The sequence below is a fragment of the Macaca thibetana genome, chromosome 11 (genome assembly GCF_024542745.1).
Source record: "Macaca thibetana thibetana isolate TM-01 chromosome 11, ASM2454274v1, whole genome shotgun sequence".
Classification (NCBI taxonomy): domain Eukaryota; kingdom Metazoa; phylum Chordata; class Mammalia; order Primates; family Cercopithecidae; genus Macaca; species Macaca thibetana.
In genome coordinates, this window is record NC_065588.1 from 127,178,702 (window position 1) to 127,192,905 (window position 14,204).

General features: G+C 45.0%; 2 protein-coding genes and 1 pseudogene across 6 annotated transcripts in view; 2 read left to right on the plus strand and 1 right to left on the minus strand.

Moving 5' to 3' along the window:
- The window catches only part of RAN (RAN, member RAS oncogene family), a 288,165-nt gene that overhangs the window by 220,639 nt on the left and 53,322 nt on the right, over nucleotides 1–14,204 (plus strand). The window lies entirely within an intron of this gene.
- STX2 (syntaxin 2) overlaps nucleotides 1–14,204 on the minus strand; it is a 51,521-nt gene that overhangs the window by 20,089 nt on the left and 17,228 nt on the right. For 4 of the 5 annotated variants that reach the window (XM_050747704.1, XM_050747703.1, XM_050747702.1 and 1 more), the window contains exons 3-5: nucleotides 13,842–13,941; nucleotides 5,247–5,321; nucleotides 105–178 (exon numbers count right to left, since the gene is read on the minus strand). In XM_050747704.1, coding sequence (XP_050603661.1) covers nucleotides 105–178; nucleotides 5,247–5,321; nucleotides 13,842–13,941 — 249 coding nt within the window. Of the gene's footprint in view, nucleotides 1–104; nucleotides 179–3,391; nucleotides 3,981–5,246; nucleotides 5,322–13,841; nucleotides 13,942–14,204 lie in introns of those variants that run through there. The other variant, XM_050747707.1, reaches the window with a different exon arrangement.
- LOC126931936 (uncharacterized) lies at nucleotides 7,998–8,087 on the plus strand (annotated as a pseudogene).

Sequence of the window (14,204 nt, forward strand, 5' to 3'; positions counted from 1 at the left end):
GATAAGCATGACAGTAAAGATGAAATTATTCAGAGTCTGCAAGAAGAAAGTAAAAACACTTATTCTGCGGCATTACTTCCATCTAAATGAGGCTGATACCAAACCTGGGTTCTTCGTATCCGAAGATCCACTGAAGTCCGGTTCCCACTCTCATCCTGATCAAAACTTTGTTCAATAGCTAGGAACAAATAGGAAATAATTACTTTCCAAATTTAAAAATGAAAATGTTTCAAGTCTAACTTCAAATTCCTTTTATTTCTTATCTTTCAAGTACCTTTATAAAACTTAAGCTAATGAACAAGTGACCTTTTAAAGCAATCTACTAAAGAGACAATCCCTCAATAGGAAATTGTTTTTTGAGACAAGGTCTGGCTCTATCACCCGGGCTGCAGTGCAGGGGCACAATCTCGGCTCATGGCAACCTCAGCCTCCCAGGCTCAAGCAATCCTCCCACCTCAGCCTCCTGAGTAGCTAGGATTACAGGCGTGTGCCACCACATCAAGCTAATTTTTGTATTTTTTGTACAGACAGGATTTTGCCATGTTACCCAGGCTGGTCTCGAACTCATGAGCTCAAGTGATCCACCTGCCTTGGCATCCCAAAGTGTTGGCATTACAGGTGTGAGCTACTGCGCCCAACCCCATCAAGAGGAAATTATTACTGCTCTTGAGAAGCATGTATATGTATATACACACAGATATATATACACATATATGCACACATATATACACAGATACACACAGATATATATACACATATATGCACACATATATACACAGATACACAGATATATATACATATATGCACACATATAGACACAGATACACAGAGAGACATATACACATATATGCACACATATATACACAGATACACACAGATATATATACACATATATGCACACATATATACACAGATACACACAGGTATATATACACATATATGCACACATATATACACAGATATACACAGATATATATATACCCATATATGCAGATACACACAGATACACATATATGCACACATATAGACACAGATACACAGAGAGACATATACACATATATGCACACATATATACACAGATACACACAGATATATATATACACATATATGCACACATATATACACAGATACACACAGGTATATATACACATATATGCACACATATATACACATATATACACAGATATATATATACCCATATATGCAGATACACACAGATACACATATATGCACACATATATACACAGATACACACAGGTATATATACACATATATGCACACATATATACACATATATACACAGATATATATATACCCATATATGCACAGATACACACAGATACACATATATGCACACATATATACACAGATACACACAGATATATATGCACACATATATACAGATATACACAGATATATATACACATGTATGCACACATATATACACAGATACAGATATATACATATATGCACACGTATATACAGATACACACAGATACATATATGCACACATATATACAGATACACACAGATATACACATGTATGCACACATATATACACAGATACAGATATATATACATATATGCACACATATATACACAGATATATACACATATATGCACACATACACAGATACACACAGATATATATACATATATGCACACATATATACACATATATACACATATATGCACACATATACACAGATACACACAGATGTATATATACATATATGCGCACATATATATACAGATACACACATATATATACACATATATGCACACATATATACACAGATACACACAGATATATATATACACACATATATACACAGATACACACAGATATATATACACACACATATATACAAATACATATTTACTCATCCAAACAAATGGAAACATAACCAACAGATTTTAAAACTGGGCACCGCTAAAGGGAAAGGAGAAACGAGGGGGGACAAAGAAAGAAGTTAGACTCTGAATATGTTTTATAAATTTGACTTCAGAATAATATAAATACTTCACAAAACTATAATGCAAAATTAAATTTTAAAAGCATTAATCCCTAAACTTCAAAGGAAAAAATAAAACAAAACTAACAGTAAGTCAAGTTAATGATATAAACACACAGAGGAGCCGGGTGCGGTGGCTCACACCTGTAATCCTAGCACTTTGGGAGGCTAAGGCAGGCGGATCACTTGAGGTCAAGAGTTTGAGACCAGCATGGCCAACATGGTGAAACCCTGTCTGCACTACAAATACAAAAATTAGCCAGGCGTGGTGGAAGGTGCCTGTAATCAGAGCTACTAGGGAGGCTGAGGCAGGAGAATTGCTTGAACTTAGGAGGCGGAGGTTGCAGTGAGCCGAGATCGCGCCATTGCACTCCAGCCTAGGGGACAAGAGCGAATCTCCATCTCAAAAAAATAAATAAACACACAGAGGAAAAACCATTCAAAGTAACTTTAAAACCCAGTAATTTGTAGCTGGACACAGTGGCGTGTGCCTGTAGTCACAACTGCTGGGGGGATCACTTGAGCCTAGGAGTTCGAGGCTGTAGTGCACCATGATCACACTGGTGAACAGTCACTGCACTACAGCCTGGCCAGCACAGCGAGACCTCAGGTCAAACAACAACAACAACAACAAAAAGTAATCTGATTATATCGCCCAGTGGGATACACCTATAGACAAAAAGAATGAAAAAAATAAATAAAAAATAAACTTTTAAGTAATCATACTCTTGACAGTAGATGCTGGCATAATTATTTTGGGTCTGTTGTTGTGTGTACTATGAATAGCAAGTGAATAATTATGTAAGTGTCAGTGAGAACCAGAATTTGGGGCATAGTTGAAAGGAGATAAAGATGTAATATCGCCTGTATTAAGTAAAAATCCTTTCAAAAAAATTTTTTTAGTCCTTCCTTTATTCTTAATTTGGGAGTCTCAGTAACAAATCATGATTCATTTTATCTTTTTAAAAAATCTTAGCCCAATCCACTGCAAAAGCCCAGGAAACAATGGTCAGGTCATCGTCATGTATGGCAATACATTCCCCAGTATGCCGACCTCGGTGTCTAGATAACATTCTTCAGACACAGCAGCGGGGCTCCCTGGGGAAATGGCTGATCCCAGGCCCAGGAAAGGAAAGGGGTGAAATGAGCATGGGTCCTTTTGTCACAGCAAAAAGTGGAAAGGCTGTCACAGACAATGAGGGGCCTACCAAAAGGACTCAAGAGTCCACCTTACTAGCCAAAGGGACCATCTGAGCATTGAGGAGAACGCAACAATGAAAACATCAGATGTGTTTAATCCATTGTTCACAACGATGGACGAGAAGCAGCAACAGAGACTCTCCCTGGTCATCTCTGGAGGACTCCAGGGAACCAACCTATGAAAATTACACCAGAGAGAGACAGAGTCCAACGCTGATCCTCTCTGTCCTCCATGATCTGTGACCCAGAATGCGCTTTGGCTCCCTTGGTCGGAGAAGCCAGGTCATTTGTCCCACAGAACCTGCCCCGCTGCACACTTTGCTGATTTCACCCTGCTGTTGCAGAGCAACACGTTCAGCAGGCTCTGCTGTCCTCTGTATTTACTGTGGGCTGATAGAGTCTCCAAACTTTATCCAATTCAGGAGTTGAAGGAGAAAGGTTTCTTTTTAAATAACTATTCCAGCAACTAAACAAAGAAGGAATAATAAAATCAGGATATTCATGCTTGTAATCCCAGCACTTTGGGAGGCTGAGACGGGCGGATCATTTGAGGTCAGGAGTTTGAGACCAGCCTGGCCAGCATGGCGAAACCCTGTCTCTACTAAAAATACAAAAATTAGCCAGGTGTGGTGGAGGGCGCCTGTAGTCCCAGCTACTCAGGAGGCTGAAGCAGAAGAGTCACTTGAGCCCAGGAGGTGGAGGTTGCAGTGAGCCGAGATCATGCCATTGCACTCCAACCTGGGTGACAGAGACTCCATCTCAAAAAAAAAAAAAAAAATCAAGATATTACTGCTTGCAACTGCTAATGAATTATGGATCTTGGAAACAATCATCCATTTTTGACAATATCACAGAATAGAAAAGAATGTTATATCTTATTTAAAATGTTACTGAACTTACTTAGAGCCAAGAAAAAATGTTAATATCACCACTAACATCTTAACATAACCATGAGGACATAAAATCTGTAATCAGATGCTGCATCTTTACATTTTAAAAACCCACAAAAAACACCTGAATCAGATAAAGCTTAGAGAATTTAACTACCAACCTCCAGCAAAGTCAGAGGACGGCAGAGCCTATTAAACACGCTGCAGGGGGAAAATCAGCAAAATCTGCAGCGTGGCAGATTCTGTAGGACAAATGACCTGGTTTCACCAACCAAAGGAAAAAGTGCCAGAGAGAAAAATGATGAAGGGAGACTCTCATTTTTAAAAGCCAGAGTTTGGTCCTTACTTGGGACTCAATTCAAGCGAACTGTTTTTAAAAAAAAAAAAATCATAAGACCACTAGGGAAACAGAATCTCTGCCTGGATATTTTGTACTATCAAGTAATGACAATGAAGCTGGGTTTAGATATGATGGTGGTTGCGCTCTGGGGGAAGCTTCTGTTTTTGAAATACACACTGATGAAATCTCAGATGCCTGGGGTGGGTTTCAGAATGCTCTGGGAGCGGGTTGCGGTGGGAGCTCATGGAGAGGTGTGGAGCTGGGGGGTTGGCTTGTGGCCGCCTCCTCTGCTTCTGCACACATCTGAAACCTGCCGTAATACAAGTGTTTCGCCATCTGCACAGAGATTGTTTTTGATCTTGATGCCATTCTGCAAAAATCAAATACCATGTGTTCTTCTACCAAATCAAGAAAAGCAACCTCTGTTTAAGTCCCAGGTGAAAGCTCTAAGCCTTCCGAAAAACTGCTGCTGCTAAAGCGGAATGCCAAACATCATCCAATAAATTCCACTGAGTTTGAAAGAAACGAGCAATTAAAGGGTCCATTCAAGAAGAGCTTGGCAATTCACCCTCCCAAACATCTGCAACTTAGCCTGAAATGTCATAAAAAATGTAACAGTAACAGTTTATAAGCAAACACACAACTTTTTTCAACATGAATTAGTACTCTGAATTACATACAAATAATTTATTTTAAAGCAGTCACAATTTTAATTTTTAAAAACGTAAAATAACAAAAACCAATAAAGAATAAAATAACAAAAACCCACACTCCCAATTAAACATAAAACTTCAAACTTACCCTTTAACTTGGCTCGAATTTTATTTGCAGTTTTCTTGATTTCTTTGTTCAGATCTTCAAGCTCTTCTTTTATTTCTATAAAAATTTAAAATAAAAAAATAAAATACAGCATCTGAGCTATAACATCCAACATAAATGATATCCAATGAATTTAAGTGAAACAGTATCCTTAGTAAATATTCACTTTTTTTCTGTAAGAAAAACTACCACTTATACCAGTGGTTCTCAAGGTGGGTTCCTAGACAGCAGCTTTCATAAATATCAGGTGGGACCTTAGTAGAAACACAAATCCCCGGGCCCCACCCTGGACCTACTCAGAAACTGAGGTGGCGGCAGTGGCCCAGCAAGCTGAGTTAGCAAACCCTCCAGGTGACACAAGTTTGAGACTTGCTGGTCTACACCAATGAATGAAACGGCTGCCTAAATCCACTGCTAACACCTAGACCTGGGAAAGGAAAACGGAGACATAACAATGATCTCAACAAAGTCTCCTGTGTGTGTGCTCTTCTCTGGTGCTATCAGCTGTCTCCCCAAGACGCCCAAAGAATCACAGCCACCGCTTCAGTGCTGCTGGGCCGGCTGCCCTGGGCTGGCTTCTCACACACTCAGGGCTGCAAGCAGAGGGCGACGGAGGCAGGGGCCGGCCTCCTGACCTCCGTCAGGAGGGAGGCTGGCAGAGCAGAGGCCAACACTCCAGGGCGGTGCTGAGACCTAAGGCCACCCCAGGGCGTCACGGCAGCCTCTGCTTTCACGCCTGGCTGCCCCAGAGCCCAGGAGGGTGGCAGGATGTCTGCTCCATGCCACACACTCACGTCTGCCAGTCCGGTGGCTGAAGTGACCTGAAGGGGGTTTCCCTCTCCTCTGGCCAGAAGTTGCTGAGACAGGAAGGCCCCCACCCCGTCTCTGGAGCCCTGCTGTCGTTTCACAGAGTCCTGCACTTGCCTCTCTCACTCAATCTCACACGCATCAGCCGGGGAAATGGCAAACGTTTCCACCATAGACAACTTGGCCAAGAATGAAAGCTTTCAGAGATGCCCATTCTCCTCCTGGCACCCCCTCAGTTGAGCACACACAGGGTGCCCTGAGTACCCACTGCACACCAGCGCGTGCTAAGTCTTCTTTCCACGCTCAGCTGTGGTCATCAGATGCAGCCTGGATCCTCCAGGGTTTCAGAACCAGATCAGAGACTGAGTGATGTCCAGAGGTGAGAGGTCACGCACCAGTAATACCTACTGAGTGCTCTACGTGTGTGAAGGCTCATGTCATGCAAGGAGGCTAAGAAGATCACCAGGGATCTAATAACTTGGTAAAAAAAAAAAAAAAAAAAAAAAAAAGATAAGGCAAACCCAGGAAGCGCCAATGCCAGGCAGAAACTAACAACGGACGAGACAGGTTTCACAAAACGCCATGGGCAGCCAGGAGAAGAGGCGTCTACTGCAGCTGTCCCGCAGGAGGGGACATCTGACCTGGGAGTGGAGAGACTGGCGGCTTCTATCCCAGGCAGGAGAAGGGACTGCAGCACAGAGCAGCAGGACAGTGGGCTGAAGTGACTGGCGTGGGAGGAGGCCGACTGCAGGCTGCCCAGGCAGGAGGGTGCAGGCCCGCCTGACTTTGGGGCTTTTACTGAGGGCACCAGTCAGCACTGAAGGTTTTCTGAGCAAAAAAAGACATCAGCAAAGATGCATTAGAGATTTTTTTTTTTTTTGAGACGGAGTCTTGCTCTTGTCACCCAGGCTGGAGTGCAGTGGCACAATCTCGGCTCATTGCAACTTCTACCTCCTGGGTTCAAGCAATTCTCCTGCCTCAGCCTCCAAAGTAGCTGGGATTACAGGCCCCCACCACCACACCCGGCTAATTTTTGTATTTTTAGTAGAGTTGGGGTTTCACCACATTGACCAGGCTGGTCTCAAACTCCTGACTTCGTGATCCACCCGCCTCGGCCTCCCAAAGTGCTGGGATTACAGGCGTGAGCCACTGCATCCAGCCTAGAAAGATAATTTTTTTTTTTTTTTTTTTTTTTTTTTTTTTGAGACGGAGTCTGGCTCTGTCGCCCAGGCTGGAGTGCAGTGGCTGGATCTCAGCTCACTGCAAGCTCCGCCTCCCGGGTTTGCGCCATTCTCCTGCCTCAGCCTCCCGAGTAGCTGGGACTACAGGCGCCCGCCACCTCGCCCGGCTAGTTTTTTGTATTTTTTAGTAGAGACGGGGTTTCTCCGTGTTAGCCAGGATGGTCTCGATCTCCTGACCTCGTGATCCGCCCGTCTCGGCCTCCCAAAGTGCTGGGATTACAGGCTTGAGCCACCGCGCCCGGCCGAAAGATAATTTTTAAGCAGGGCACAGTGGTGTGCACCTGTAGTCCCAGCTACTTCAGAGGCTGAAGCGGGAGGATCACTTAAGCCTAGGAGTTTAAGGCCAACCTGGGCAACTAGCAAGATGCCATCTCTATTTATAAAAGGAAAGAAAAAAGAGAAAAACGGAGAAAAATTATTCTGATAATGGATGAAACTAGAAAAAAAGAGAAACTAGACACAAAGGGGCCATTTCGTGGTTCTCCTCTGTGAACATGTTTCTAAAGGGATATTCTCAGGGGAATCTTTCTACCACCCCAAGAGGTATTCTGAAATCTGTGGGGTATTTCCAGTCATCATAACAAAGGCAGAGCCACTGGCAGCCAGAAGACAGGAGCCAGGAATGGCACCAGCCAGCACCACACAGCGCTCCTGAGCGTGACGACGGCACCAGCCAGCACCACACAACGTTCCTGAGCGTGACGACGGGGTGTCCATGCGCGTGTGAGATGTACCACCCTCGAACCTCGTTATGTCAGCACATCACCCGCTGACCTGCATAACTTCCAAATGGACACTGCTCACTCGGGCAGGAGAAAAGACCTGTTTTCCTGAGCCCAGAACCTAACTCCAGCTTACAAATAAGTCCTATTTTCATCTGCATCGTTTCAATATCCAGTGGATTTTCAGGAATGCAACTGCCGTGACACCGCTCTGCATGGCGAGAAAGCTGTACTTCATTCTATTTCAGCGACACAACTGCCTTAGGAAAAGCACAGGGAAGCCTGCTGACAGCATCTGAATCACAACGCCTCATCAGCTTGCAGTCTTGGCTGTCAGTCACAGGACTTGTTTGTAGGGGGCAAGTGCCTGAATTTCGTTTTCTGGTGTTGTGCCTGAGCCTGCACAATACAATTTGTACTTCAGTATGTAAGTTACTTCCATTTTATGTCTTCTTCATATTAGTTTGGATATTACATGTTTTTAAAAAATTATGGAAGTAGGTAGGCTATATCATCTATGAACTTCATTTTAGGACAGTAAAGGGAACACAAAATGCCTTATAAAATAGGGCATTTAACGGGAATTACAGAGACTTGCTATGAATAAAGAGGGGGGCAGGTCCACAGTTTGTGGCGGGAGTGCTGGCTCCCGTGGCGCATGAGGCTGATGCAGACCCCCCCAACACCTGGCCACTGTGCCTGGGGAATGAGGGCTGAGTGTAGGCGTCGAAGTGAAAATGTACACACAGCAAGGGTATTTGTGCAGCGGTCCGGCGCAGCCAGCGCCTGAGCACAGCTGAGGACAATCAGACTCGGGAGACAGTCGTGAGCCACTGCGCGGCCACAGATACCACGAGATCTGAGCGCCGGGCCTGCCGGTGGATGAGAGTCTCCCTCTTGAGCTGGTGGGCCACAGCAGGACTCACTTCCCTGGGAAAGAAAGCCCTGAGCTCTTACACAGCAGGGGTGGGAGGCACTCAGGAAGGAAAGAGTGACCTTGCTGCCACCACAGGCACACAGGGGCTTAGGCAGCTCATCAGCAAAATGAAAGAGGCACTGCCTGTCTCATCCTGCGAGACACCGGCCATAAGGTCACATGTGACAAACGTGGCATTTCCAACCACTGATATCAGGCACCTCCTCTTCCAGCGGCCTAGGTGATTCAGCTCAATCCTCCTGCTGAGAACAATTAGAAAGGGTAGACACTACTCTTTTCAAATCTGTGGAAAGCCATTAGAAACCTAACAAGGTGCAAAAATAAACAAAACAAAACAAAACAATAAAAAAAGAAAGAAACCTAACAAGGCAGGAAAGCAGACTCAGACGAGAAAACCCAAGGAGGTGGGTCCCACTTTTGCAGCCACTTTTACCGGGGGCAGGTGCCAACTCCATAAAAGGCAATTGGGCTGCAGAGAAGCGGAGAAAAGTGCTGACTCGGAGGACAGGCAGGTGGGAAGCTGGCCCTCGCAGGGGCCGAAGCGTCAGTCTAAATCATCTCAGTCCCTAAAATCAGGTCCAGAACTGCTGGCGCTTCTCACCATCTGCCAGAAATAAAAATACATCACCTCTTTATAAAGAAAATATCATTCAGGACTCGAATTATTACTACACATCATTCCAATACCAAGCTCAAAACTCAAATCAAAAATAACCAAAAAAACACACACAAAAAACCAACAAAACGGACAACATTAACCCATCCACATAGGCACCAGTTAATGAAGTTACAAGACACAGACATTAAAACAATTACATTCAAAGAGATAAAATGTAATATCATAAATTTTCTCAGAGAATAGGACAGTATTAAAAGGAACCAAATGGAATTATAGGAGTTAAACCAATCCAAAAATAATTCCATAGATGAAGAAAGATTCCCTGACCTGCAAGACAATCGCTGAAGAGAAATTAAAAATAAGTCGGGAAAACATTTTCAAAATGAAATATATAGAGAAAATGATGAACAATAGAGAACAAAAGAGGACAGACAGAAAGGATATAGTGAAAAGCTCTAAAAGACAATTCCAGTCGCAAAGAGAGATGACAGAAAAAGGAGCAAGAAGTAATGGCCAAAGTTTGAAGAAGTAATGGCCAAAGTTTTTCAAAACACAGCCAGAAAATGTCAATCCAAAGATTCAAGAAGCCTTATAAGAGGGAAAAAGAAAACGAAAAACACATTTTAAAACATCAAAGTAAAACTGCTAAAACCAAAGACCAAAAACCAAATACCTTAAAAGCTCTAATTAGCTGAAAAAAAAAAGTAAAGCCAAAGACACTGGAAAAATATGTTTTAAATCCTCAGAGTGGTGAAAGAAAGTAACTTCTAAACTAGAACCTTCTACTCAGTGAAAATATCCTTCGAGAATAATACTAAACTGAGGATAACTTCAGATCATAGCGAATCTTCACTGAAGGAGGTAAGAAGGAAGCGGAGAGGAACCGCAAGGGCAGGAAGGCCTCTGGTGGGGTGCTCCCAGCCTGTGGTGGGGGCAGCTGGGCTGAAGCAGGGCAGGGGTCCTGGAGCCAAGGCTCCCTAGTAAGGCCCTGCAGTGGGAGGGGGTTGCCGGAGCCTGGCCACGCAGCTCCTTACGGGGGTTCAGGGCTTCGTTTCTGAAGGCAGAAAGCCCCATGAGTGGCCCCCATGCCCTGCAGGGGAGGAGACAGGAGAGAGGCAACATAGTGAGATGTTGTTTCCACAAAAAAAAAAAAGGTGTGTGTGTGTGTGTGTGTGTGTATACATATTATTTATATGTGTGTGTATATATATGTTATACATATATGATATATATAAACCTGTAATCCCAGCTACTCAGGAGGCTGAAGTGGGAGGACTGTCTGAGCCCAGGAGGCTGAGCCCACAGTGGGCTGAGATCACGCAGCTGCACTCCCGCCTGGTCGACAGAGGGAGACTCCGCTGGGGCGGCGGGGGGAAGAATCACAACAGCACTGAAAGGCAGATGCCACCACTAGCCCACTTCACACGTGTGGGAACAGCCCCGGAGACGTTAAGTGATGCGTCCAAGGCCACACAGGGATAACCGCTGGAACAGGATCGGTGCGGCTTCCTCCAGGGCCCTCAGGGGCTTCGCACAAGGACCCGGGTCTCCATGAGTCTGATTTCCCGCAGAAAAGCACAGAACGCACGGGAGCAGGCGGCGCTGGAGACAGAGACGGAGACGGCGCAGAAGCGGTCCCAGCGCAGTCCGAGGGGAGCCCCAGGGAACTGCTGAGGGAACAGGAAGCGGAGAAAACGCGAGCGCGCGCAGCCGCAGGACGACGGCCCCCGAACACAGGGCGCCAGCCAGGCTGACGGCTGACTGCAGGAGCGAATCAAACCCCCGCCGTCCTGCAGGACAATCCCAGCCTTGCCGTCACTAAAACCCAAACGAGAACCACACACACTTCATGCTCCTGCAGGGCTGGATCCGTGTCTTGGAGGGCCTGAAATATCTACGTTTTGCAAAGACGCTCTTTTAATACAAAAGAAAAAAGAAATAATACAAAAGTAGGAAGTGAAAAAAGAAAAATGCAGGTAAAAGGCCCTTCGTCCACCTCTCTGCCCTGGGATCCGTGGCTGCAGGTGGCGCGACGCACGCGGTGCTAGGACCGGGGACCCGCCCGGGACCGGCTGCCTCTGGCGCCACCTGGCGGCCGCCGTGCCCAGCCCTGCCCCAGGTCCTGAGGTTGACGGGAGGGCAGCAGCCTGAGAATCGCCTGCTCACCAGGACCTAAGCAGGGCGCCTGCCCGAGGATGGGGAGACACGGGGGAGGCGGAGCACCGTAGTCCCCATTCCTCCCTCCCACCCTCCCCTCTTTCTTTAGGAACAGGGCGGGAAGGCCAAGAGCCTGTCCCTCTCTGTATTATCCCAGGCCCGTCATTGGGAGAGGGGAATCACTGCATTTTGCTTTTTAAAGACCAACCAAGGAAGCGGCTGGAGGCTGCTGCCCACATTTTGGTTCACACTCTGTCACAAAACAAAAGACAAAAAAGCAACGGTTTTCTTTAGAGCCCGAAAGGGACTATCATCAAACAGTAACAGTTCTAAATTTACTCAAAAAATATTCTATCTGCTATGACTTGGCAGCAAAAATGTTTTGGAGGTAAATTATTCCAAAAAAAATGCTGATACTTATTCAAATAGAATTTCCCTAAGCATTAAGCATGATGTTAACAGATGGGACATAAAAGGTCCTACGGGCAAATAAATGTGTGAAACACTAAACAAAGGTAAACAGGCTTCCTTCTAGGAAGACTTCTCAGAGCCTTGATTATTCTAAGGTTACTGCAACTTCCCAAGAGGGGCTGGGCGACGGCACGAAGAGGTCCCGGGAAGGAGCTGGCCGCAGCACCCTGGCTGCACGGACTAGCTCATGAGAGGGCGGCTCCAGAAACATGTTGGGAAACACACTTCTGAGCCACTGAGAAGGCACAAACAGAGGCTCAGAACCTTATTTTACAAGACACACACAATTTTAAAATGCGTTCTTTTTCAATTTAATACTACTTTATTTTTTCAACGTACGGCTACACTTAAGTAATAGTCCAACAAAAAATGTGTTTGCTGGCAACTTTCCTCCAAGACCAAAAATACGTGTGCCCCCATCACCACTTCCATTCAATACTGTACTGGAGGTCAGCTAAATAAGTCAGTTAAAACTAACAAGCATAAGAGCTGCAAGGAAAAAAGTTACTATTATTCACAATGATATGATTGGGGACAAAGACAATCCAACATTAGCTACAGAGGATATTAGAATTAATAACTGATTAGGCAAGGGGTACGAGGCCAATATGCAAAAATCATTGTATTTCTATATGCCAACAACAAACAGAGAAAATGACATTTAAAGTAGATATGGCTGGGCGCGGTGGCTCATGCCTATAATCCCAGCACTTTGGGAGGCCGAGGCGGGTGGATCACAAGGTCAAGAGTTCGAGACCAGCTTAGCCAATATGATGAAATCCTGTCTGTACTAAAAATACAAAAATTAGCCGGGCATGGTGGTGGACGCCTGTAGTCCCAGCTACTCGGGAGGCTGAGGCAGGAGAATTACGTGAACCCAGGAGGCAGAGGTTGCAGTGAGCCGAGATTGTGCCATTGCACTCCAGCCTGGGCGACAGAGCAAGACTCCGTCTCAAAAAATAAATAAATAAATAAATAAAATAAAATCATGTCTTTTCTCCCAATGAGGAGATGCAAATACCGTGGGGAAGCAAATTGGGACAAAAATCCAGGTTCTTCAGCTGCTTCCACTGAGCTCCTTTCACTCTTCTGTGTGCCTCAGATTCAAAAGGAAGCAAATATGAAGCAGATAAAGAGAAAAAAAGCATTTCTTCTGTGCCATCCTCCACAGGCACTGAACGCAGCACAGTCCATACAAAAGCTCCTCCTTAAGACTTTCAGAGTCACCTCAGTGTGTCTTCCTATTTCACTCTGCTCTTACAAGTACTGTTTCCAAATCAATCCCGGATTCACTGCCCTCTGAACATAAAGTGCTGTCTTGCTGACCTGTGGTCTAATCTTGGCTCCTAAGTTCTGCGAAGCCACTTTTGTCTATTCTTTAGGATCTGATCCATCCGTGGTCCTCACTCGGGCTGCCCATGAGAATCACATGGGCAGCTTCAAAACAAACCATACAGACGCCCTGGCTCGCCCCAGGCCAAACGCCTCAGACTCTCTAGCTTATCAGCATTTCGTACAAACGCCCCTGCATCTAACGTGAAGCCAGAGTCGAGGCCTGTGCTGCAGACAGCAAGAGACACACACAGACAGACAAACTTTTTGTTGTTAAAACCAACAACTTACTTCCTTCTGGGTTTGGTGCAGAAAGAATGATGCTGTGGTTTTTCTTTACTTCTTCAACATATTGAGTTATTTTATCAATACTGTTTCTAATCTCCTCAACCTAGGAGAGAGAGAGAGTCATTATAGCATGGCAAACTCAAATCTGTGACCACTTTCATGCCCTAAAAGGGGAAGAATAAAGGAGGGAAATAAATAATTACCACATAAGAAATAAAAAGCCTCTCCCATTCTCACACTGATATAATTTTTTTTTTTGAGACAGAGTCTCGCTCTGTCGCCCAGGCTGGAGTGCAGTGGCACGATCTCGGCTCACTGCAAGCTCCGCCTCCCGGGTTCAAGCCATTCTCCTGCCTCAGCCTCCCC